The sequence below is a fragment of the Medicago sativa genome, chromosome 5, assembly GCF_051527215.1.
Source record: "Medicago sativa cultivar Bolivia chromosome 5, Bolivia_mono, whole genome shotgun sequence".
Taxonomy (NCBI): domain Eukaryota; kingdom Viridiplantae; phylum Streptophyta; class Magnoliopsida; order Fabales; family Fabaceae; genus Medicago; species Medicago sativa.
Genome location: NC_140753.1, coordinates 5330801 through 5353663, shown reverse-complemented (window position 1 = coordinate 5353663; position 22863 = coordinate 5330801). Strand labels below are relative to the sequence as shown.

Below are 22863 nucleotides of genomic sequence, written 5' to 3'. Positions count from 1 at the left end.
AAAGTACTATGTAGATTGGATTTGAATTAAACGATCTTTGATTGAATATTTATCGATGTTTGACCATGTAAATATAGAAAATCTATATTTTTTTTTTTGAGACGATAGAAAATCTATAGTTGTAGTGAGTCAAATCCTTAACTTTAAAACATGCTTGAAGGATTTACTTTGTTGTACTAACAAAACTATTTTTCACGTGTAAACTTATTTTTACCACTAATGTATTAAGTATGTCATCATTAAAACAAAAGTCTTGTTAACGTGTGCCTTTGGATATTAAGCATTTTAAATTAGAAAATTATTTTTTTTAAAAATCAAATAGTTTAATTTTCAATACATTGGATACCCAACTTTTTATTAAAAAAATTACCATTTAAGACTTTAAAAATGCAGGAGAGACACTCGTTAACATTTTCCGTAAAACAAACGAAATATGATGAAAGTCACTGACAAAAAATCACGGTAGCGTATAAGTTAGTATTTGGAGCTTCTAAAAATCACAACAAAAACGCATCAAGAAGTGTGCAAACGCTTTTGTAGAAAACAAACTTGTACGTGCATGCTAGATCATCATTATATTACCATGCACCATAGACTTAGTAGCTGGCAATAAATCCATACACCATTTACTATTGATTTAAGTAAAGAAGATAACATCGTCCTACAATGCGCCCGCCACCAGCAACATAGTACCTTTAACCAATCACACTCTCCTTTATAAACAAACACTCTTCCCTCCCTTCTGCCTTGTACTACTCTTAAGTCTTAACACAATTCAATTCAATTCAATTCAAATCCTCTCTCTCTCTACAACTCATCATTATCACTCTGTTCTGTTCTCTCTTCTCTTAAATTTATTACTAAATTAATGGCTTCTCCTATATTTCTAGTACTACTCTGTTTCATACTCTGTTTTTCACCTTCATCTCAAACAATTCTATTACCCTTAACACACTCAATCTCCAAAACCCAATTCAACAGTACCCACCACCTTCTCAAATCCACCTCAACCCGTTCCAAAGCCCGTTTCCACCACCAACATCACAAACACCAAACCCAAGTTTCTCTCCCTCTTGCTCCAGGAAGTGATTACACTCTCTCCTTCAACCTTGGTACAAACCCTCCACAACTCATAACACTCTACATGGACACAGGTAGTGACCTTGTTTGGTTCCCTTGTTCACCTTTCGAATGCATTCTCTGTGAAGGAAAACCACAAACAACAAAACCAGCAAATATCACAAAACAAACACACTCTGTTTCTTGTCAATCTCCTGCATGTTCCGCAGCACATGCATCCATGTCTTCTAGTAACCTTTGTGCTATTTCTCGTTGTCCTTTAGACTTCATCGAAACTTCTGATTGTTCTTCTTTCTCTTGTCCACCTTTTTACTATGCTTATGGTGATGGAAGCTTCGTCGCTAATCTCTATCAACAAACACTTTCTCTCTCTACTCTTCATCTTCAAAATTTCACGTTTGGTTGTGCTCATACTGCACTTGCTGAACCCACCGGAGTTGCTGGTTTTGGCCGTGGAATTTTGTCTCTTCCGGCACAGCTTTCTACTCTCTCACCTCATTTGGGAAACCGTTTTTCTTATTGTTTAGTTTCTCACTCTTTCGACGGTGACAGACTCCGGCGACCGAGTCCACTCATTCTCGGTCGTCACAATGACACCATAACCGGCGCCGGAGACGGAGAATCTGTTGAGTTTGTCTATACTTCCATGCTTTCAAACCCAAAGCATCCTTATTACTATTGCGTAGGACTCGCCGGAATATCTGTCGGAAAAAGAACGGTACCGGCGCCGGAGATTCTCAAAAGGGTCGATGGAAAAGGTAACGGTGGAATGGTTGTTGATTCAGGAACAACGTTTACGATGTTACCGGAGAGTTTTTACAACGCGGTGGTTAGTGAGTTTGATAAACGAGTTAACCGATTTCATAAACGAGCGAGTGAGATAGAAACTAAAACGGGTCTTGGACCGTGTTATTATTTAAACGGGTTATCACAAATACCGGTGTTGAAGCTTCATTTTGTTGGGAATAATTCTGATGTGGTATTGCCTAGGAAGAATTATTTCTATGAATTTATGAACGGTGGTGATGGATTGAGGAAGAAGGGGAAAGTGGGGTGTATGATGTTGATGAACGGTGGAGATGAAACTGAGTTGGATGGTGGACCTGGAGCTACTCTAGGGAATTATCAACAGCAAGGGTTTGAAGTGGTTTATGATTTGGAGAAAGAGCGCGTCGGTTTCGCGAAGAAAGAGTGCGCGTTGCTTTGGGATAGTCTTAACAGTAAGAAAAACTAGTTTTTATCCATGGGCCGGGCCGGGCCGGTTTGGACCGGGTTTACGGTAAATATGAAATAAGGCGGCAAGGATTGGTACAGGGCCCGTTCTCCAATGTGTATGTGTACAGGAACCAAGTTGATAGGATAGAAAATTTAATTTAGTTCTTGTTTATATTGTAAATCGTGATTATTAGTATTTTGAGTTCTTTGTTAGAATGTTACCGATTCTTTCAAAATAAATTATTTTTATAAGTGTATATGAACATGTTGCTGATATTGATTTATTATTGGTCGGATTTATAATTCGATCAATAATGATAATACCCCTAAAGAAAATGATAATTGTAAAGTTCCCCCAAAAAAATTGATAATTGTAAAGTTTAACTACTCTAATAAGTTTTCTTTCAAAAAAAAAAACTACTCTAATAAGTTTAACATTTGTAAAGTTCCCCTAAAAAAATGACAATTATAAAGTTTAATTACTCTAATAAGTTTAACATTTAGTTCAAACTTTAGTTCAAAGCTTTGCATGAAAAACTTTAGTTGTAAAACTCATCAATTTAATCATTACATTTTTTCGTTCAAAACACTAGTCAAAATTGAGGAAATAATTCAACGACATTTGTCTAGATTAATTAGATCTTTGCCTCAACAAAAAAGGACTAATTGGACCTAACTATAAATAACGTGAAGGTTGTGGATTCTGTTGTATGCAAATTAGTGGCTGTAGTTGATGAATTGATCATAACAAATGCTGGACCTAAATTATAAATTGTGGCAAGAACGAACGAACATAACAAATGCGTGTCCCGTTTTCAGTCAACTTACATTCAAAAAATTTATAAAAACTAGACATGCAATCATTCCAGGCCCGGCCTTGAGGGAGTGCAAGGTGCTCAATCAAGCCGGGCCTCCAAAAGCTATGAGTTTAAAAAAAATTAACTCTAATACCCACCCCTACTTAAATGAAAAATATATGTGTTACTTCTTTACACGTTTGAGTTTTTTCTAGACTTTAGTTCTACTATATGAGCATAAATACTATCAAACCACCCCCAATATGTATAATCGCTTAAGCAGTCAATTTGAAAACCTATTTCATTGAAAGAATCACAACAATCATTTCTTTTTCACATAAACCGTTCGTTTTTCCCTTTCCCACAACGGATAAGTGACAAATCCAAACGACGATGTTAGTAAATTCTACCTCTTTCGCTTAATTTTTTTGTATTTCGTTTCATGTTTAGAATCCCTTCTGATTTTTTAATAAAGCTTAAATACACAAAAATATTGCGTTTTCATTTTATTAGGAGCCTATTTTAAATAGAGTGTAACGCCCTCCTTTTTATTTAATTATTTTTATTAAATTAGAATATGTTTATGTGATTTATTTATATATATGAGGTGTTAGGATTTTATTATGTGGTATTATTCTATTATTTATTAGAATATGAGAATTATTAGTGTAATAGAATTGGAGGTTAGAATAGAAAGAAGAATACGTTATTGGGCCTAAATAGATTTAGGAAGAGTGATTAGTATTATAAATAAGGAAGCTTAGGTTAGAAAGAGTTTTTACGTTAAACCGCTTTTTGGAGAAAGAGGAGAAAGAGGAGAACTCAGAGAGAGAACCCTAGAAACGAAGAACGCTGCTTTTGATTTCAGAAAAACAATCTAAGGTAAGGGTGAGACTATCTTTCACTAATATTAAGTCTGTAGATCATTAGATTGCATCTAACATGTTGATGAGTTTTGTAAGATTATGAGAATTAGGGTTTGAGTGAGAATTGATGATTAGGCGATGAAAAACCGTTGAATTGATGTAAGGGTTGTATGATCATATGGGTAGTGAAAGGCTCTTGTTTTTCTTCCTTGTTTCCATGCTCTTGTGATAAGTTCATGTTAAATTCGTGCTCCCAATTTGTTGTTGTGCTATCGAGTATATTATTATCCCTTTTTATTCCAATTTAATTGTTTTCCGTTAATTGTATCCGTCCTGTTGCTGCAATTCCAATTGGGAATTGTTGTTATTGCTAGCTGCTCTTACTACATATATAGTTCCTCGTGTTGTGTGGCTGTTTGATTTAGTCTCCATTGCTTGAAATTCACATTGTGCCACGCCAATTCTCTTTTAGTGGGTATCACGGTTTAAAAACTATTATGCCAATTTAGTAACTTTGGTTTTCGATTTAAGCAAGAATCAAATTACTCTAGTGTATTTGCCTATTTATTTATTTATTTCTTGATAATGACAATGTAATAAGTTGTGAATTAAAACCAAGTGCTACGTGGACCCGATACAATTTTCTGAGTTCTAAAGGCTCTAGCTGCATAATGCTATTTCTGAGCTAAAATCATAATCACCTTTCATATTGTTGAATTCAATTTTGATATATTTTGAATTAACCGAGAACAACATATTCGTCCATGGTAATTTACTTTGACATGAGTTTTGATTAGTTAGATAAATTGACCCATGATAATTGTATATTTGTTAAAGATGAATTATTGATGATTCCTTTTACGATGTGTTAAAGATGTGCTACTTGAAGATGTGTGAATTAAAGATGGGTTATATAAGATGTGATCTTGTTATTTATGCACTATATGTGTTAATTATGATGTTTATGTTGATGCGATGTTTATGATGTTGTTGATTATCATTTGATGCTGTTGTATTATGATGCTGATATGAGATGAATTGTTTATATGTTGCTGCTGAGTCATATTTAAGTTGTAAATGTCGGTCTAAGTTGTAAAGTTGTAAGATGTCGTCCAAATTTTTGGAGTCATAGAAGATGTCCATGATGTTCAAGATGTTTAAGATGTAGAAAGTTGAGTCCATTGCATACTCATATAAGTTGGTTGAGGGCTTGATGCCCTGGAATGCTTAGTCATTCACATGATTGGTGAGGGCTTGATGCCCTGGAGCTTTTGCTCACTATGTTGGGGGCTTGATGCCCTGAAGAGCCTATTTACGCTCATATAAGTTGGTTGGGAGCTTGATGCTCTGTATTGGTACCAAATGCATTTGCATATCAAGAGGTTTTTAAGATGATTTAAGATGTTAAGATGTCAAGTTGTCGAGTTGTCAAGTTGTTAAGTTGTGATGTTTTTAACAAATTACTTTGTGATGTCTTTTAGTATGATGATATGTGACGATGACTGTGACTGCTATATGATGATATTTTGCTAAGATAAATGATGATGTTTATGTATTTAATTATAATTGTTAAATTATAAGATGTTTATGTTGTTAAATGTAATTTATGATTTATGAGCTTAATATTATTGTTTGAGAAATCTCACCCCTTCTGCGTATATGTTGCCTCGACCGTGGGTAATGTGCAGGTAATAAAGAATAGCTGTGTTCGTGAGTAGACTCCTCACATCGTGTCGTCTAGGATGCTCTGATACGTAACGGGATGGGGATTGTCTGATGCTTGTTTTCCTTGTTACGTATTTTATTTAATAAATGTTGACCATTTTATGAAGACTATTTGAGATGTTAAGTTGTGGCCTTTTTGCCAAGATTTTATGTGACTTGCGAACTAAACTTCCGCTGCATTTGATTATTGAATTTTATAAAGACAGGTTGCCTAAATAAATAGTATTTTCCTATTACTATATTTGCTGAAAGTGACGTATTGATGTATGTGATGCTCCGTTATGTTGATGAATTTTGATAATTTAAATGAAATTTTTAAGTTGGGAAAACGGGGTGTTACAATTGGTATCAGAGCAGGTTGGTCCGTCCGGCCAAGTAGATGAGTCGTTGTGTCGTGTCGTCATGTTTTCTAGTTAGTAGTTATGTTTTTTATGTGATCATGTTTAACTAACTAACTTGATGTGGTTTTTGTGTTTTGTTTGAAGAAGTAATAACTAAATTTATCTTTTCTTGTGCTTTGAATTTCGAGGACGAAATTCTTTTAAGTTGGGGAGAGTTGTAACGCCCTCCTTTTTATTTAATTATTTTTATTAAATTAGAATATGTTTATGTGATTTATTTATATATATGAGGTGTTAGGATTTTATTATGTGGTATTATTCTATTATTTATTAGAATATGAGAATTATTAGTGTAATAGAATTGGAGGTTAGAATAGAAAGAAGAATACGTTATTGGGCCTAAATAGATTTAGGAAGAGTGATTAGTATTATAAATAAGGAAGCTTAGGTTAGAAAGAGTTTTTACGTTAAACCGCTTTTTGGAGAAAGAGGAGAAAGAGGAGAACTCAGAGAGAGAACCCTAGGAACGAAGAACGCTGCTTTTGATTTCAGAAAAACAATCTAAGGTAAGGGTGAGACTATCTTTCACTAATATTAAGTCTGTAGATCATTAGATTGCATCTAACATGTTGATGAGTTTTGTAAGATTATGAGAATTAGGGTTTGAGTGAGAATTGATGATTAGGCGATGAAAAACCGTTGAATTGATGTAAGGGTTGTATGATCATATGGGTAGTGAAAGGCTCTTGTTTTTCTTCCTTGTTTCCATGCTCTTGTGATAAGTTCATGTTAAATTCGTGCTCCCAATTTGTTGTTGTGCTATCGAGTATATTATTATCCCTTTTTATTCCAATTTAATTGTTTTCCGTTAATTGTATCCGTCCTGTTGCTGCAATTCCAATTGGGAATTGTTGTTATTGCTAGCTGCTCTTACTACATATATAGTTCCTCGTGTTGTGTGGCTGTTTGATTTAGTCTCCATTGCTTGAAATTCACATTGTGCCACGCCAATTCTCTTTTAGTGGGTATCACGGTTTAAAAACTATTATGCCAATTTAGTAACTTTGGTTTTCGATTTAAGCAAGAATCAAATTACTCTAGTGTATTTGCCTATTTATTTATTTATTTCTTGATAATGACAATGTAATAAGTTGTGAATTAAAACCAAGTGCTACGTGGACCCGATACAATTTTCTGAGTTCTAAAGGCTCTAGCTGCATAATGCTATTTCTGAGCTAAAATCATAATCACCTTTCATATTGTTGAATTCAATTTTGATATATTTTGAATTAACCGAGAACAACATATTCGTCCATGGTAATTTACTTTGACATGAGTTTTGATTAGTTAGATAAATTGACCCATGATAATTGTATATTTGTTAAAGATGAATTATTGATGATTCCTTTTACGATGTGTTAAAGATGTGCTACTTGAAGATGTGTGAATTAAAGATGGGTTATATAAGATGTGATCTTGTTATTTATGCACTATATGTGTTAATTATGATGTTTATGTTGATGCGATGTTTATGATGTTGTTGATTATCATTTGATGTTGTTGTATTATGATGCTGATATGAGATGAATTGTTTATATGTTGCTGCTGAGTCATATTTAAGTTGTAAATGTCGGTCTAAGTTGTAAAGTTGTAAGATGTCGTCCAAATTTTTGGAGTCATAGAAGATGTCCATGATGTTCAAGATGTTTAAGATGTAGAAAGTTGAGTCCATTGCATACTCATATAAGTTGGTTGAGGGCTTGATGCCCTGGAATGCTTAGTCATTCACATGATTGGTGAGGGCTTGATGCCCTGGAGCTTTTGCTCACTATGTTGGGGGCTTGATGCCCTGAAGAGCCTATTTACGCTCATATAAGTTGGTTGGGAGCTTGATGCTCTGTATTGGTACCAAATGCATTTGCATATCAAGAGGTTTTTAAGATGATTTAAGATGTTAAGATGTCAAGTTGTCGAGTTGTCAAGTTGTTAAGTTGTGATGTTTTTAACAAATTACTTTGTGATGTCTTTTAGTATGATGATATGTGACGATGACTGTGACTGCTATATGATGATATTTTGCTAAGATAAATGATGATGTTTATGTATTTAATTATAATTGTTAAATTATAAGATGTTTATGTTGTTAAATGTAATTTATGATTTATGAGCTTAATATTATTGTTTGAGAAATCTCACCCCTTCTGCGTATATGTTGCCTCGACCGTGGGTAATGTGCAGGTAATAAAGAATAGCTGTGTTCGTGAGTAGACTCCTCACATCGTGTCGTCTAGGATGCTCTGATACGTAACGGGATGGGGATTGTCTGATGCTTGTTTTCCTTGTTACGTATTTTATTTAATAAATGTTGACCATTTTATGAAGACTATTTGAGATGTTAAGTTGTGGCCTTTTTGCCAAGATTTTATGTGACTTGCGAACTAAACTTCCGCTGCATTTGATTATTGAATTTTATAAAGACAGGTTGCCTAAATAAATAGTATTTTCCTATTACTATATTTGCTGAAAGTGACGTATTGATGTATGTGATGCTCCGTTATGTTGATGAATTTTGATAATTTAAATGAAATTTTTAAGTTGGGAAAACGGGGTGTTACATAGAGAGCCGAACCTCCTATTTTATAGGGACGGCCCTTGCAATCAACTTTATCATTGCTAAAAAAAGATAATAATACTTGCCTAAATTGAAAACGATATAGGACAAGGAAACTACTACTCAAAATAAGTTTGGTGAAGAGCCACGTAGATAATCCAACACACACACAGTTTGGAGTTTGGACCATTAAGATTTGTTCATTATTGTCATGGATGAATATAGCCATATAGAAGATGAAATCGTTGATGTCTTCATACTTGGACTCTTCCTAGCGTCCCCTCAATAGCGGCGTTGGTTGGTACTTTGTTTCTAATGGAAGGTGCAACGTACTGCATCAAGTATCAACCAAGTATTCCATGAGGTCTTATAAGTTATATATCAACAAAAATCTATGTGTTTATGTTCTTATTAACGTTGATTTTTAGTTAATTGTGAAGTATGCCGAATTTAGACATAAATGAATTTTTAATCTGTGTAATTATGAGATCTTGAACCAGTTAATTGGTAATTTAAGACTTTACATGGACGTATTTAGGTTTTCATAAGTCTTTCGGTTCTTAAAAGAACGTGACTTTAAGGAAAACATTTTAATTTTAGGAAAATGATATATGTTCCGAGGAATTCACCCACGAATTCATAGCGAATGCAATATCCACTAGGTGGCATAAATCCAATGATACTTTCCACCATGATTTCCGGCCAATGCAAGATTCTAATTAGTTGATTGAAATTCATGAACCATTCGCTATATAATTTGTCGCTATATTTAGCAATACTCTTAATTTTATCGATATATACATCCCAAGGTCGGTGGGAGTGTGTTTATTGTTTAGGTTCTATATATTGAAAATATCTTGTTTGCAACTACTGATCTTAGTCTATTACATGAGATTAAGAAATTCCTCTTTAAAATGAAAGATACGGATGAGGCAAGGCAGTTATACGACTGAAATAGAAATATTTTTTTATAGATCACAAGGACTGTTAGGTCTATCTTAGAATATATCAATAAAATTTTAAATTTGTCAAAAAAAATAAATAAAATTTTAAAGAGATTTAAAATAGAAAATGCTCATCATCGCATGTTCTAATACAGAAAGTAAACAAATTTAGTCTCATGTAATAAGCCAAGAATGAAATGAAACCGAAACGGACGGGGAAATATTTTGCATGCATCTGTTGGGATTTCAATGTATGCTCAAACATGTATGGGATTTCAATGTATAGATCACAAAGATTTTTTTTTAATATTTATTTATTCATGTACGTAATGATCTTGAAAATATATTATGTTACTGACAATGATATATGTTTGAACTTATTATGCACCTTTAACCTTAAGATTATATTGAGTAGATATATTACGTGGATGGGAATAATTCGATTAACTGGGATATAATGACCATGATTCTTATTGGTTATATTCTTATTTGTGATGTATGATGGAGCCTCTGCATGTAAGGTTTGTCTGGTTTTCAAGGGAAAGGGGTTCTGGGAATTCGAAGTTTTGCTGTAAGGTAAGAATAATCTGACAAAAAATTGTTTTATCTAAAAATCGAATTCAGATTCTCCCGAACGATTCGTCTGTGACGAAGCTCATTAACCCTTTTAACTCAATTGTTTAGTTATACTGAGTAAAGATGTTACTATAGTAGTTAATCTCATTAAAAATAAAAAAGGTAACCGTAGTTCTTAGTTACCCACCATGGGGAAAACATAATTTAAATTAAATGAAGAGCGGCAATTAGAAAATAATAACATTAAATAAATATGATAAAAGTAGTTAATATTTGTTTTCTACGACTACATTATTTTAGATGACATGTCATCGTATAAATATCGTTAACTTTTTCAGAAATTAAAGTTTAGATGAGTTGGGTTCGGAGGCAAATTAAAGTTAGAGGTAACTTTAAGACTCAAGAGTACTTACAAAGATATTTACAAATCACCCCTCATTTCAACAAACGAGAGTTAAACGTCATTATGGGACTGAGTTCAAAGCACTTACCAATTGAATAAACATTCATTCATTGACATACTTTCTACGTCCCAAAATGTAAGCAAAAATGAGTCAACATAAATTGATGTATTTTGTATTTTGAACCAAATACATTAAGTTTTGTTGACCAATTTTTGCTTACATCTTGAGACGGAGGGAGTATATATCTTTAATTTAAATTACAAATATTTATCGAAGGAATCCTCCCTGCAAGAAGGCCTCGCTTTCGGTTCTTAATTGTAGATGTGCACTCATGACCATGGTGCATGTATGTCAATATGTGTATGTTTAATTTTATTTTTAGAGGGGTTAAATTTGATTATGGGTATGTAGAATTGATTCTGATATTTTTAGTTATTATTTTAGTAGAATTGATTTTGTCTTTAGAAATTGGTTCTACTTTTTTTTTTGAAGAAGATAATTTTTTAAGGAAAAAGAAGAGAATTTATTCTACTTAAAATTATAAGTTGTAGTTTTTATTTTATAATAGATTTTTACTCACAAATTTATAGTTAAACTCATTTTTTTAAAACCATTTTTTTGTCAACACATAACAAATTACAATCATACACTACGTCGGTACTACTCATAGATTCGATGGATTTCAATCTCTACTTTGGCTGGGCATACAAAAGCGAGGAGGACCACATTTTGCCACCAAAGAATAAAAAGTTTATTTTAACCGAAAGTATTAAAACGATATCAAAATACGCAAAATTATTTGCTGTCAAGACCTCATATTAATGTTGTCATGGTTATAAACATAGCTACAAAATATTTTGAAGTCTTCAAAATCAATATATTTACACTCACTATCCCGACCCCTTGAGTGGCGACAACTTCTGTTTGAACAAACCATCATCTTAACATAAACACTAAGGCAAACATATATGATGAGATTATTTTATTGTACAACAGATCTAATCTTATTAATTAAGGGTTGTTCAATATACAAACATAGATACAACTTACAAGGGATGAGTCTCCCTTAAATTTTTAGAGTATAGTTTCAAGAAATCCTGTAATGTGAAATACATTGTTTTTAGATCTGAGAAACCAAATCATTTTTGTCTCTTAGCAGGCTACCCCCTTTTATAGACACTACCTCCTCGGAGAATGGGTCCATTTTTCCAGTCGAGACGAAAGTGGATCCTCTCCGGTGGAGATCCCTCCAGTTTTCTGTGGTGCCAACATATCCACTTTTAATTACACTTTCTCTTTCTTTTTAATATTACAAACACATTATCTCACTTATTTAATAGAGGGTTTGATCACATTGGAGACAATCCCCTCTCAACCGAGACTCATTAGGTTATGTTTGGTAAGACACGTCACTCTCAAAATATTTGTCTATCCATGGCATATTGGATAAGAAAAGTCTGGGACAAAGTTGATCTAGTGTTCAACTCTAACCTAGACAGTTTATTAGTGTTCAGACCCAAACCTTGATGGTCGTCGAGGCTTAACACGAATAGTGTTCAACTCTAACTTGACTAAGTAATCAAACTCTTATGCCCAAACGCTCACCTAAGTTTGGCTATGACCTGAACAATTGTACCAGTCTACATGTATACAAAGTAATTAAGACAATTCTTATCACAATACACTGCTATATCTAACAATCACTCTTTTTCACAATGAACGACACATTTGTTATTTGAAATGACGCAAGGAATTTCAAGTCGACATGATTCATATAATTTTTAAATATGGAATACTTTTGGTGTGGTTGATACATCATACATGTTGATTGCACATACGATTCATTTTTATTTTTTACAAAGTCTCAAAACATTTGTCTATCCATGACATGTGGGATAAGAGAAGTCCGGGAGAAGTCTTGGGGACCACTTCATGAATCTAAACGGTTAATCGAGTGTTCATCTTGACCTAGACAATTGACCGAGTGTTCACAACAAGATTACTATAAAAATAGAAACAATATTGTGAAAACATTCTATTGATATCCACAAGATTACCACATAATTAGAAACAATGACAACATAAATAGCTCTTTTCCTTTTTTCAGTAGACCTTTCCTCAAGCACTAATCAGCACTGCCTTGAGGTATATTAAACACTATAGCTATCTCATGCATTGTCACAAATGAGTATAACTAGTCATACACATTAATTCAAACAACAGAGTATCTTACTTTCTACCATTTAGAGACAAAAGATTTTCAGATATATCTCAAAACCACCAAGAGAAAGAGGGGAAAAAATGTTGAAAATATTAAAGCACAAGCAAAAGAAAAGAAGTCCAATCAAGATATGGAATACGGTTAATTCAAGCTGAAGGAACAGGAGTGTCCTTCACTGATTGACGCCATGCATACTCTCTTGCACCATCCTTGTCAACAATTTTGATAACAAAGTTTGGAGGTGCCACAACCAACCTTGATCTGATTTCTGCAATGCACTTATCAACAAGATCAATTGCTTCTTCCACAGACATTCCACTGTGGTAGTGTCTGTCCATCATTGATAGTGAAAAATAGGAACCGTAACCAAAAGCTCCCTTTTCAAGCTTGTGAAGTGTTGCAATGTAGTCAATATAGTATAGTGATGGGCCTGTCTCTTTGTCATAACCAGCAAGAAGGATGTTCACAGAGTAGGGATTCTAAACAAAAACCAAGTTCACGTATAAATACACGCACTCCTTATCGATAATCACAATGCAACATGCTAATGAATTGTAGCAAAACATGAACCTAAGCATATCAGTAGCTGAATTGATAAAAGCTTTTAATTTTGTTCCCAATTGACATAAGCTTTGTTTGGATAAACAGGTTAATTTTTTTTTTTTTTTTTTTTGAAACAGCAAAATTTATTAATAAACCAAATCTCCGCACGAGACGAACAGAGATCGGTAACACCGAAAGTACATCAAAAGGTGCCGTATATAGGCGGAACACCTAAAGAAAAGTACACCATAAACACCAATACAGAGGTAATTGAACACTTGGGGTCTGTTTGGATAAACAACTTATTTGCAGCCTAAAGCACAACAGCTTATCATGATAAGCGCTTACGGATAAGCTTACATAAACTATTTCTATAGCAAAAGATGAAATAAAGTTAATTGCTTTTGTATACGCTATAAGTTGCTTTTATAAATTACATAAGAGAACTTGAAAAAAGCGTTTGAAAATCATCATAAGCTGTTTCATCAGTTCTACCAAATAGTCTCACAAAATTTAACGTTAATAATAGATAAGCCCCAATAAGCCGATCCAAACAAAAGCATAAGCGCTTATGTATAAACACAACGTTGTTAAGTAGCAGCTACAGCGGTGATATAACATAGCAGATATTGGACAGACCACTATTGTTCTGCAATACACTATTTAACAACGCAATGTTGTCAAATAGCAGCAAGTTCCCACATTCACTCATTTAGCCATATGGTGACCGTTGGATTGAGTCCGACGATGCAAATTTCAAATCTTGTTTTTAGTTTTTTTTTTTTTAAATATAACTTAAAAGTCCATACTGTCTAATCTCGACCTAACAGTCACCCTGAATGTGGGAACTTGCTGATCGCAATGAATCCCAATTCCAAATTGCAACTATACTGGCGCTGTAGCATAGCGGAATTTTAACAGTCTGATATTGTCGGTTATCCATTTGTATGTATATGCTATAAGTAGTTTTCATAAACTATTCTGGAGTTAATAGAAGTAAGTTGAAAACAGGTTTTGGACATCATAAGTTGGAAACAGTTTCATAAGCTCTCCCAAATAGTCTTGCAAGTATTAATGCCAATAGAAAATCTTAAATAAGTCGCTCCAAACAAGTCCATGAACTAAATCCAAATATTAAACTTTAGCATTAGATCAACCCATGAAAGCACTTAGGAGTAAAAAAATTGCAATTATAGAAAGTATAGCACTAATTATTAGGGTTTGGAAAAAGGGGTAAATGGATACCTTGCGGAGCGCAGTAGCGAGTTCGCCACGAGTGAAATTAGCAGCAGCAGCAGTAGTGAGAGGGATCCCATTACGGAATTGATACAAAGCAACGTTCTTTTGAATGTATTCAGTAAACTGAACCCTAAAAGTGAAAATCAATGAATCAAAATCAAACTCAAAATCAAAACTTGAAGGAGAAGAAGAAGAGAGAATGAAACCTGTCACCGGGTTCACCGCTAGCAGCAACGAGTTTGTGAGAATCGAGGAACATGATCTTGTCTTCATTTGATTTGTGTACGAGGATGCTGTGTACTGCAGATGTATCAGCTACTACGATGGCGAAATCAGTTCCTACTAATCCAAATACGCATTCCATGGTTTCTTTCTTTCTTTCTTCTCTTTCACTCAATCGGTTTCTGGGTTTTTTTTTGTTGTTCTGATTATCGATACTGATGTTGTTTGTTTATGCTGGAAAAACAGTATCCCTTGTCGTGTTGAGAACGAAAGGGTCGTATTTAAATTATTGCTAGTTACACCCCGATATCGCAATTAGTAATTACTATAGATTTTTGCTCTTTGTTTGATTCAATAAAAAGTGAAAAGCCAGAACCCAGAAGTGATGTATTTTTAGCATTCCTCCGGTCATTCTTATAAGAAAAAATAAATAAATTCTTAAATTTATTGAATATCTAATGTATATGGTCTTTGTATAGACAAAATATATTAATCATTCAATGAATTTAAAAAGTTGTGTTTTACTTATAAATGTGATCAGATAAAACTATTTATCTTAATTTTATTCAACTTATAATATGTTATTTTCGGTGTGATATACATATATAATTATCCGTTGACAAAAATCGAAAAAGCCATAAACGAAGTTGGATCTAGCAAGAAGGAGATAGGCATACTGTGACATATTAATGTTCGAAATTTCGTTAAGAGAGATATTTATATTCGATTTCCGACACACTTCATATGGAATCACCTTAAGTAGAAGGAACTTATGAGAAATAAAAAACAAATCGAACAAGTCATCTATCCAAGACGTACTTAACCCGACCAGATTTGTTTTTTTGGGAAGTAATTTAAATATGATCATGATTATATGATTTTGTTTTATATATATATATATCATGTCAACTTTATGTGTCCAAATATTTAAATTCATAGTTCTATTTAAAAGAGAATTTTATTATGCATTTATCAAACAAAGAGAAGTTTATTATGATATTATTTTTTTATAATTAATTCATATGATTATTTTTGAATTAAAGAATATATATGTTCCCACAAGTTGATTAAAAAGAAAAGATACCGAACTTCCATTCTCAGTTTTCGCGCTTTCTTGGAACGCAGGCAATTCCAATTCGATCCTTAACATCATGTGTTATTATTCTTCATTCTACTTCGTACCTTACTTCCTTCTTGTAAGTAATGTTTTTTCTTATGTCTCTTCCTATATTTCAAATTTTTCATATGAGGGGCATATTATTTTGATTGTGACTTTTCTGCTTATAGTTTTGAAGGCAAACCTTATCCAAATACTCAATAAATTTGTATGAATGAGTACTCCAACGGTGAAAGGCGAAGACAGAGATATTGTTATAACAAGAAGTGATAGAAAAGATGCATCATCTTCTGGTGTTAAGGGATTGAGGACCAAATCAATTCATCCTCCTATTGAAACGCATTGGGATCTTCCTACTACACAAAAAGGAAAGAAAAAAGCTTCATTCTCCATCAAGTCATTGTTTTCTTATCCGCTCATGAAATTTGGAAGGAGTAAAAGTTTGGAAAAGGTTCTAGAAGGAACTCATGATCCAAATGATGAACAAATTGTTGAGGCTTTTCGCGAAATGCTTTCACGTGAGGGTCTATTACCACCTAAACACAATGATTATCATACTCTTCTAAGGTATATAGATTAAGATTATAAATGTCTATTTCTCTTTCTGTTCTAAATCATGTTTATGGACTTGGTTTTCTAACTGTATTGCCTTTGACGTCAAGGTTTCTGCGGATGAATGATTTTGATATGACAATATCCAAAGATATGTTTCTCAATTATCTGAAATGGCGAAAGGAATTTCGAGTCGACATGATTCATAAGGTGAATTGACTCAAAAGGATTTCGATGCACATAAAATTTTTAAATATGAAATTTTTATTTGGTTGGTTGATATATCGTATATAACAATATTTTATGCCATAACTTTTTAAAAACTTATTAATATAATTATAAAGTTCTTCTTTATCTTTTGTCTGCATGCTAAGTTTTAGTTCAATAATGATGTTATTGAGTATTGACCATAGTTGAGTTTTAATTTGTTTTTGATGTCATTCATTTTTTGGTACATAATCAGGAATTCAAATTCACAGAATACACAGAAGTGAAAAAATACTATCCTCATGGATACCATGGAGTTGATAAATGTGGCAGACCTGTGTATATTGAGAGAATTGGGATGATAGATATTAACAAACTGTGGCAAATAACCACACAAGAAAGGCTTATCAAGCATCATGTGTCAGAACAAGAGAAAACACTAAGAGTAAGATACCCTGCATGTTCATTAGCAGCTAAAAGACACATAGCTTCCACCACAAGTATCTTGGATGTCAATGGAGTAGTAAGCAAATTTTTGATATAGTGTTTCATAATTTACTATATGGTCCAATAATGCTGATTTGGTTATGTGTGGTTGTATTATTCTTCCAGGGAATGTCTAATTTCTCAAAGCCTGCAAGGTACATCTTCATGGAAATTCAGAAGATTGATAGCAGTTATTATCCTGAGGTACTTTTTGTTGATCATAGCTCATGCGGAGATGATTTGGATATATGTGACTGCTATTAATGTGTGATTAAGTTAGATTATCTGATAATATGATAATGATTATATAGTTTTCAAAGTTTACAACAATAATAACATAAAAAGTTAAAGACAAATTCTTAAATTTTTATTGTAGTAGTTTCCCTATCGAAGTCGATTAAAATTCATCTTTATTCTTGCAGACTCTAAATAAACTCTTTATTATTAATGCTGGTTCTGGCTTTAAGATGTTGTGGAAAGCAGTGAAAGCATTCCTAAGTGAACGCACAGTAGCAAAAATTCAAGTATGGATAATTAATATATCAAAGATTTTTTCACCTCAGATGCAATGATTTTGCACAACTATATTTTGTTGTATCAACCTCTAGCTGACAGGCTTGTGTTTATGTTAAATCTCCAACATTCCTGTTTCAGGTTTTGGGTTCTAATTACCTCAGTGTGTTGCTAGAGGATATTGATCCGAGGTAAAATGACTTTTGTATAGTTAAGCCGTGATTTTTTCAGTAGCAACTTAGAAAGTTGAAGCCTTTTTTTGATGAATATGTTACTACTTACAATTAGCCCTTTTTGTGATGTTCTACCTTTAATGAAACTCTTAGATTTAATTGTTTAATTTCTCAGTAACTTGCCAACATTTTTGGGTGGTAATTGCACATGTTCTGAGTATGGAGGTTGCTTGATGAGTGATCAAGGCCCATGGAAAAATCCAGAATTGTTAGAAATGATTCAGGTTTGTCAATATCAAGAGCGGCATTTTAAACTCTTTCAACAAAACTAGCTTTTTGTATTTTTATTTGTCTTGTAGAAACAGGAAAATGCTATAGTTGTCACGAAAAAATGGGTCGCGACAACATCATAAGTGCACGTAATTGAGAGCCACATAAATTAGAGTTATTCAACTACCATGCTTTCGGCAAAGAACAAATTTAATTGATTAAACACAAATTCGTTAGCTATTCATGAACAAACCTTTCACGATAAGTAGCTTTTCTGGTAGAAATAACTGACAAGGATGTAAAATTATTCATGCAGACAACGGAAGAGATGGATGGTGCGTGCGAACACAACAATGTGGTTTCAGAAGGATCATTGATGTCAGAAACGGTAACAAATCATTATTCATTGTTGTACCTATGTCCTTATTATGTAGGGATCCTTGCTTAAACATAGTTAAATGCAGGTTGAAATGCAAAACAAAGATGATCTAAGTATGTGTTTGGCACTTGAGGAGACAACAAGGGCTAGAACAGGCTTGTCATGTAGGTTAGCATTACAAAAAATTGATTGGCTTGAAGCTAGTCTTGGAGATATCAAGAATGTGAGTTTTTATGCAATAATTTCTCTATGTTAAACCTAGGGAATCCAATATGTTTAGGGTAATTTGCTGATTTATAATACTTGTAGCAGAAAATAAAGACATTAGAAGATGCACTTCAAGACACCAAGATGGTGAGCTCAATGACACTATTGAATCTTTTTTCTAGTATAGTAATATCAAATGACTGTTTCTTTTTTTCTCTTTCAGGCATTGAAAGAACTTGCACAACATATAGAACAATAAAAAAGTGAAATTGACTAGTGTTGACAAAATTGCAACTAGCAATTAGTAATTGTTTTTCTCTTCTGTTCTGTTATGATAAATGAAAGTTAGAAAAACTCTTGTGTTATTATTCTATCATAGTGGCTGTGTAGCAAGCAATCTATCAAAAAAGAGTTGATTATGTCAGGCCCAAATACATAATTAGCGTTGACAATAATTTTGGGAGAAAATCAACATTCGTTCGTGGAGAATCATAAAATTCCACAACATGATACCATATGTAACTTATAATTTTCACATTATCTTCCCATTCTAGAAAGCTAACATAATTATATGGATCTTTGAATATGTGGTTATCTTAGAATCTATGATCTTTATCTATCTTTCATTCTTAGTGAATAAATAGAATATTTTTTAATAAGAGACAACATGGTATTGACTTGAGACCTGAGAGTGTGCTCATCCTCACAGTCCCAGGTTCGATTCTCTCTGGTGTGGTTAATTTAACTTCTTCAAAAAACATTCATTCATAACTTTCAACAAATTACAAATATTTATAAAAGTTCACTTGCACCATCTCATAACTTCTTCAAAAAACATTCATTCATAACTTTCATCAAATTACAAATATTTATAAAAGTTCACTTGCACCATCTCATTCATGTTTATATTCTTTCACATGAGTCGTCATAAATTAAGTTAATGGAATTCATATATGTATGATATCTTTTTCTTTTTAGGAGTGCACATGATAGAGAGACATTATATGATAAACTTATCCTTTCCTTTTTAAATTTGTTTATTGAAAAGAAATCATGATTTTATCTTATCATGATTTGGTGTCTTGAAAATTGTCTTTTAGTGTGTTATGTGGCGTGTAATAATTGGTCCACATGTCACACCGTTAGTTTTGTTTATTTATTTTTTTTTTAACAGAAGGATTAATTTCAATTTTTTTACAAAGTACAAGGGCAACGACAAACAAAAAAAAAGGTACGGGGACTAATGCCAAAATATGGTGAAAATGCGGGGACTAATGACATATTTAAGCATAAGAAAATATGTATTTTTAGTCTTTGCGGAAGGATTTTTTTTTGTTGCTAAATATAAAGACTCAAAGGAAACATATTGTTTTAAAATTAAAATGTAATAATTTATAGGGATTAAAAACATTTTTTCCCTTTATAACTTTTCATGATATTAAAGTTTACATTATTTATTACTTTTAAGGATACAAATGTCAGTTACCTATATTTGTGTCGATCAACACCTACGACATTTGGTGCATCTCCATTGTAGATAATAGGTATAGTTTCTCCTCAAGGTTAAATTTTACGGATGACGCAATTCGTTTAATGTGTGTAAATTTATATTTTTTAATTCGTTTAATGTGTGTAAATTTATATTTTTTTTATTAGTTAATTTAAGTGACTACAATTTTTTTTATCTATGGAACATGATTTAAATCGGGTTTTAAAGATATTTTAACATAAATATTATATAATTTTTATTATATTACACATATATTTTTAAGAGTTTAATTGAAATACTCTGACGGAGTAAATAAACTTTACACCGTCAACCAATTAAAATCATTTTTTTAAGATAAATCAGCTTAAATGTTAAAAAGGGAAAAATCAAATAAAATCTATACTAATAAATGCTATAACCCACATTCCTTAGTAGTCTAAAACCCTTGTTCCCCAATAAATCAAATCAACAAGGTAACAAAGCTTGTTTTGATTATTAGTCTGAAAGACAAAAAAAAAAAAAAAACCTTGTTTTGATTATAAACTACTACAACATCGTTTACCTTTCCCTAACCTTCTCCTACCTCTGTGCCTAGTTCCCATCAAAGCACAAATCATCCTTCGTCATCAATTTTCGTGTAAAAAATTCATCACACTATAGTAATAGTTTCTATGATTATCGATTTTCTTATTCAATTTTGAGATCAATTTCCTTTCAATTTTTTCTAAATAAACAAAATTGATTTTGTCGTTATAAGTTTCTTTGGTCTCTTTCTTGTCCCAATCATCAGTGTTCTATTCCCCTTGTAATTCTCATCAGTGCATCAGATTTAACAAAATTCAATTGCAAGACATAAAATTCATCAAGCCTTGTAATTTTCATCAGTGCATCAGTTCGAACAAAATTCAATTGCAACACATAAAACTCATCAAGAAATGATTTTCATTGGTGTCCTCTTGGTTATGTCATTTATTAGTATAGATTTTATTTGATTTTTTCCTTTTTAACATTTAAGCCGTTGTGTCTTAAAGAATAATTTTAATTGGTTGAAAGATTATTTATAACATAGCTCTATTCATGTTCAAGCTTGATCAAATGCACCGTATTTTTTTAAACTTTTAACAAAACTTGAGCTCTGAGCGAATGAGAGGGGGTGAGCGAGTGTTTCGTGATGGCCAAGGGCTTCGCCTCAGGCAATCACGCCGGTATCTTTCGCCGGAAGTGAGGAATATTGGGGGGGAAAGGGTTCCAGGCAGGGTGCCACTAAAAGGGGGGGATGAAGGGGATTGGATCGACGTGAGACCGCGAAGGAGGAAAGCGTTGCGACAGGATGGCTTTGGACAGGACAGGTACAAGAGTGGTGATCGGCTTCTTCAAAGGGATGACTTTGCTAAGCGTAAATATAGGTTTAGGGTTTCTTCTAGGGAGGACTGGTATGTTGGTAATTCTGATACAGGTTCTGTTGCTTACTACGACAACCCTTTGAGGTGGGGGGACAGTGATTGTGCGGATTCTGAGTATGATGAAGTGGTGGGGCAGCAGCCTGTGCTGCAGAGAATTGCACCGCGACAAATATCAGGCAAACAACAGCAAAGGCACGCGGAGGCTGTGATTCCAAAACATTTATCACGTGGACCTGTGCTGGATGTTTATGATGGCGATGAAGATGATGTGTCACGACAATCTGTGACGAAGGAAGATGCACCGCGGCGGTTGAGGAATGGCCAGCAAGGGAGGAGTGCGGTGGTTGTGCATAATAAACAGCTAGTGCGTGATGCTATGGTGAAAGGAGAAGGTGCAGTCATGGATTCCTCTTTTAAAAGGTTTGTCACTTTTTATATAACTAATTTTCCTCCACAAGCATCGAATTTTTTCTTGCGGAAGGGATTTGAAGTTTGTGGAATTCTTAAGGATGTTTTTGTCGCAAGTAAGAGAAATATGAATGGTGAGGTTTATGGCTTTGTACGTTATGCTAAAGTGCGTGATGTGGATAAACTGTTGAGAGCGTTAAATAATGTATGCTTTGGCCAGTATAATGTACGTGCTAAACTTGCTAGGTTTGATAAAAAGGTTTCGAAGGATGTGACGTTGGAGAGGGAGAGAGAGGGTGAGGGGGGTAAGGCTGTAGGTCAGGTTGTCTTTGAGGGTGAACGCGGTGTGAGTAAGGGGAGGGAGGAGGTGTTAGAGGGAGAAAAAAATGTGTTTGTAGAGGGAGAAAAAATTGTTAGGTTAGAGGGAGAAAAAAGTGTGAGGTTTGCGGGTAGGGGAGGAAGTAGAGGTGAGGGAGAAGGTGGAGGGTGCGAAGGAGGGGAAGGAGCAAGAGGTGAGGGTGGGGTCGGTGGTAGTGAGAGTGGGAGGGAATGCTAGGCAGATGGAGGGTGAAGGAGGGAAGGAGCGGAAGGTTGGGAAGAAGGGATGGAAGGAAGATGGCATGGATGTTCATAGTGTACCTAAAAAACTTGTTCGACGGTATAAGTCATGTGCGGAGGATCTAAACTGGGCTAGGAGAGGTTTGATAGGCACGGTGTTAAATGGGAAGCGATTCAAATTATTCAGAACAGAGTGGAGGATGCTGAGTTCAATGACATTGAGATTATTCCGATAGGTGCAGACAAGGTATTTGTTCACTCTTTATCGGAAGTAAGTGCTTATGACATAGCCAGAGAAGCTAGATAATTTTTTGATC

General features: G+C 33.6%; 2 protein-coding genes and 1 pseudogene across 4 annotated transcripts; 2 read left to right on the top strand and 1 right to left on the bottom strand.

The window, feature by feature from the left end:
• The first annotated feature begins 504 nt into the window (after window positions 1-504).
• Window positions 505-2552, top strand: LOC146919430 (putative aspartyl protease At4g16563 pseudogene; annotated as a pseudogene). The gene has a single exon (XR_015011493.1). The product of XR_015011493.1 is annotated as a putative aspartyl protease At4g16563 pseudogene (transcript).
• A 10018-nt stretch (window positions 2553-12570) lies between these two features.
• LOC146919429 (proteasome subunit beta type-2-A-like) lies at window positions 12571-15184 on the bottom strand. The gene is made up of 3 exons (XM_085712775.1): window positions 14769-15184; window positions 14569-14692; window positions 12571-13259 (listed from the first exon to the last, which is right to left on the bottom strand). Exons 1-3 carry the CDS (start codon window positions 14924-14926, stop codon window positions 12927-12929), a joined length of 615 nt encoding a protein of 204 aa, XP_085568901.1. The 5' UTR covers window positions 14927-15184; the 3' UTR covers window positions 12571-12926.
• Window positions 15185-15962: 778 nt separating this feature from the next.
• LOC146919428 (Sec14p-like phosphatidylinositol transfer family protein) lies at window positions 15963-19274 on the top strand. 2 transcript variants are annotated; one of them, XM_085712774.1, is made up of 11 exons: window positions 15963-16468; window positions 16564-16663; window positions 16917-17183; window positions 17273-17350; window positions 17569-17670; window positions 17801-17850; window positions 18008-18116; window positions 18419-18490; window positions 18567-18704; window positions 18794-18835; window positions 18912-19274. In XM_085712774.1, the coding sequence occupies exons 1-11, from the start codon at window positions 16116-16118 to the stop codon at window positions 18945-18947; spliced, it is 1347 nt and encodes a 448-aa protein (XP_085568900.1). In that variant the 5' UTR covers window positions 15963-16115; the 3' UTR covers window positions 18948-19274. The 2 variants fall into 2 exon arrangements, with proteins under 2 accessions (XP_085568900.1, XP_085568899.1); XM_085712773.1 differs by having other exon boundaries at window positions 18791-18835.
• Window positions 19275-22863: the final 3589 nt, after the last annotated feature.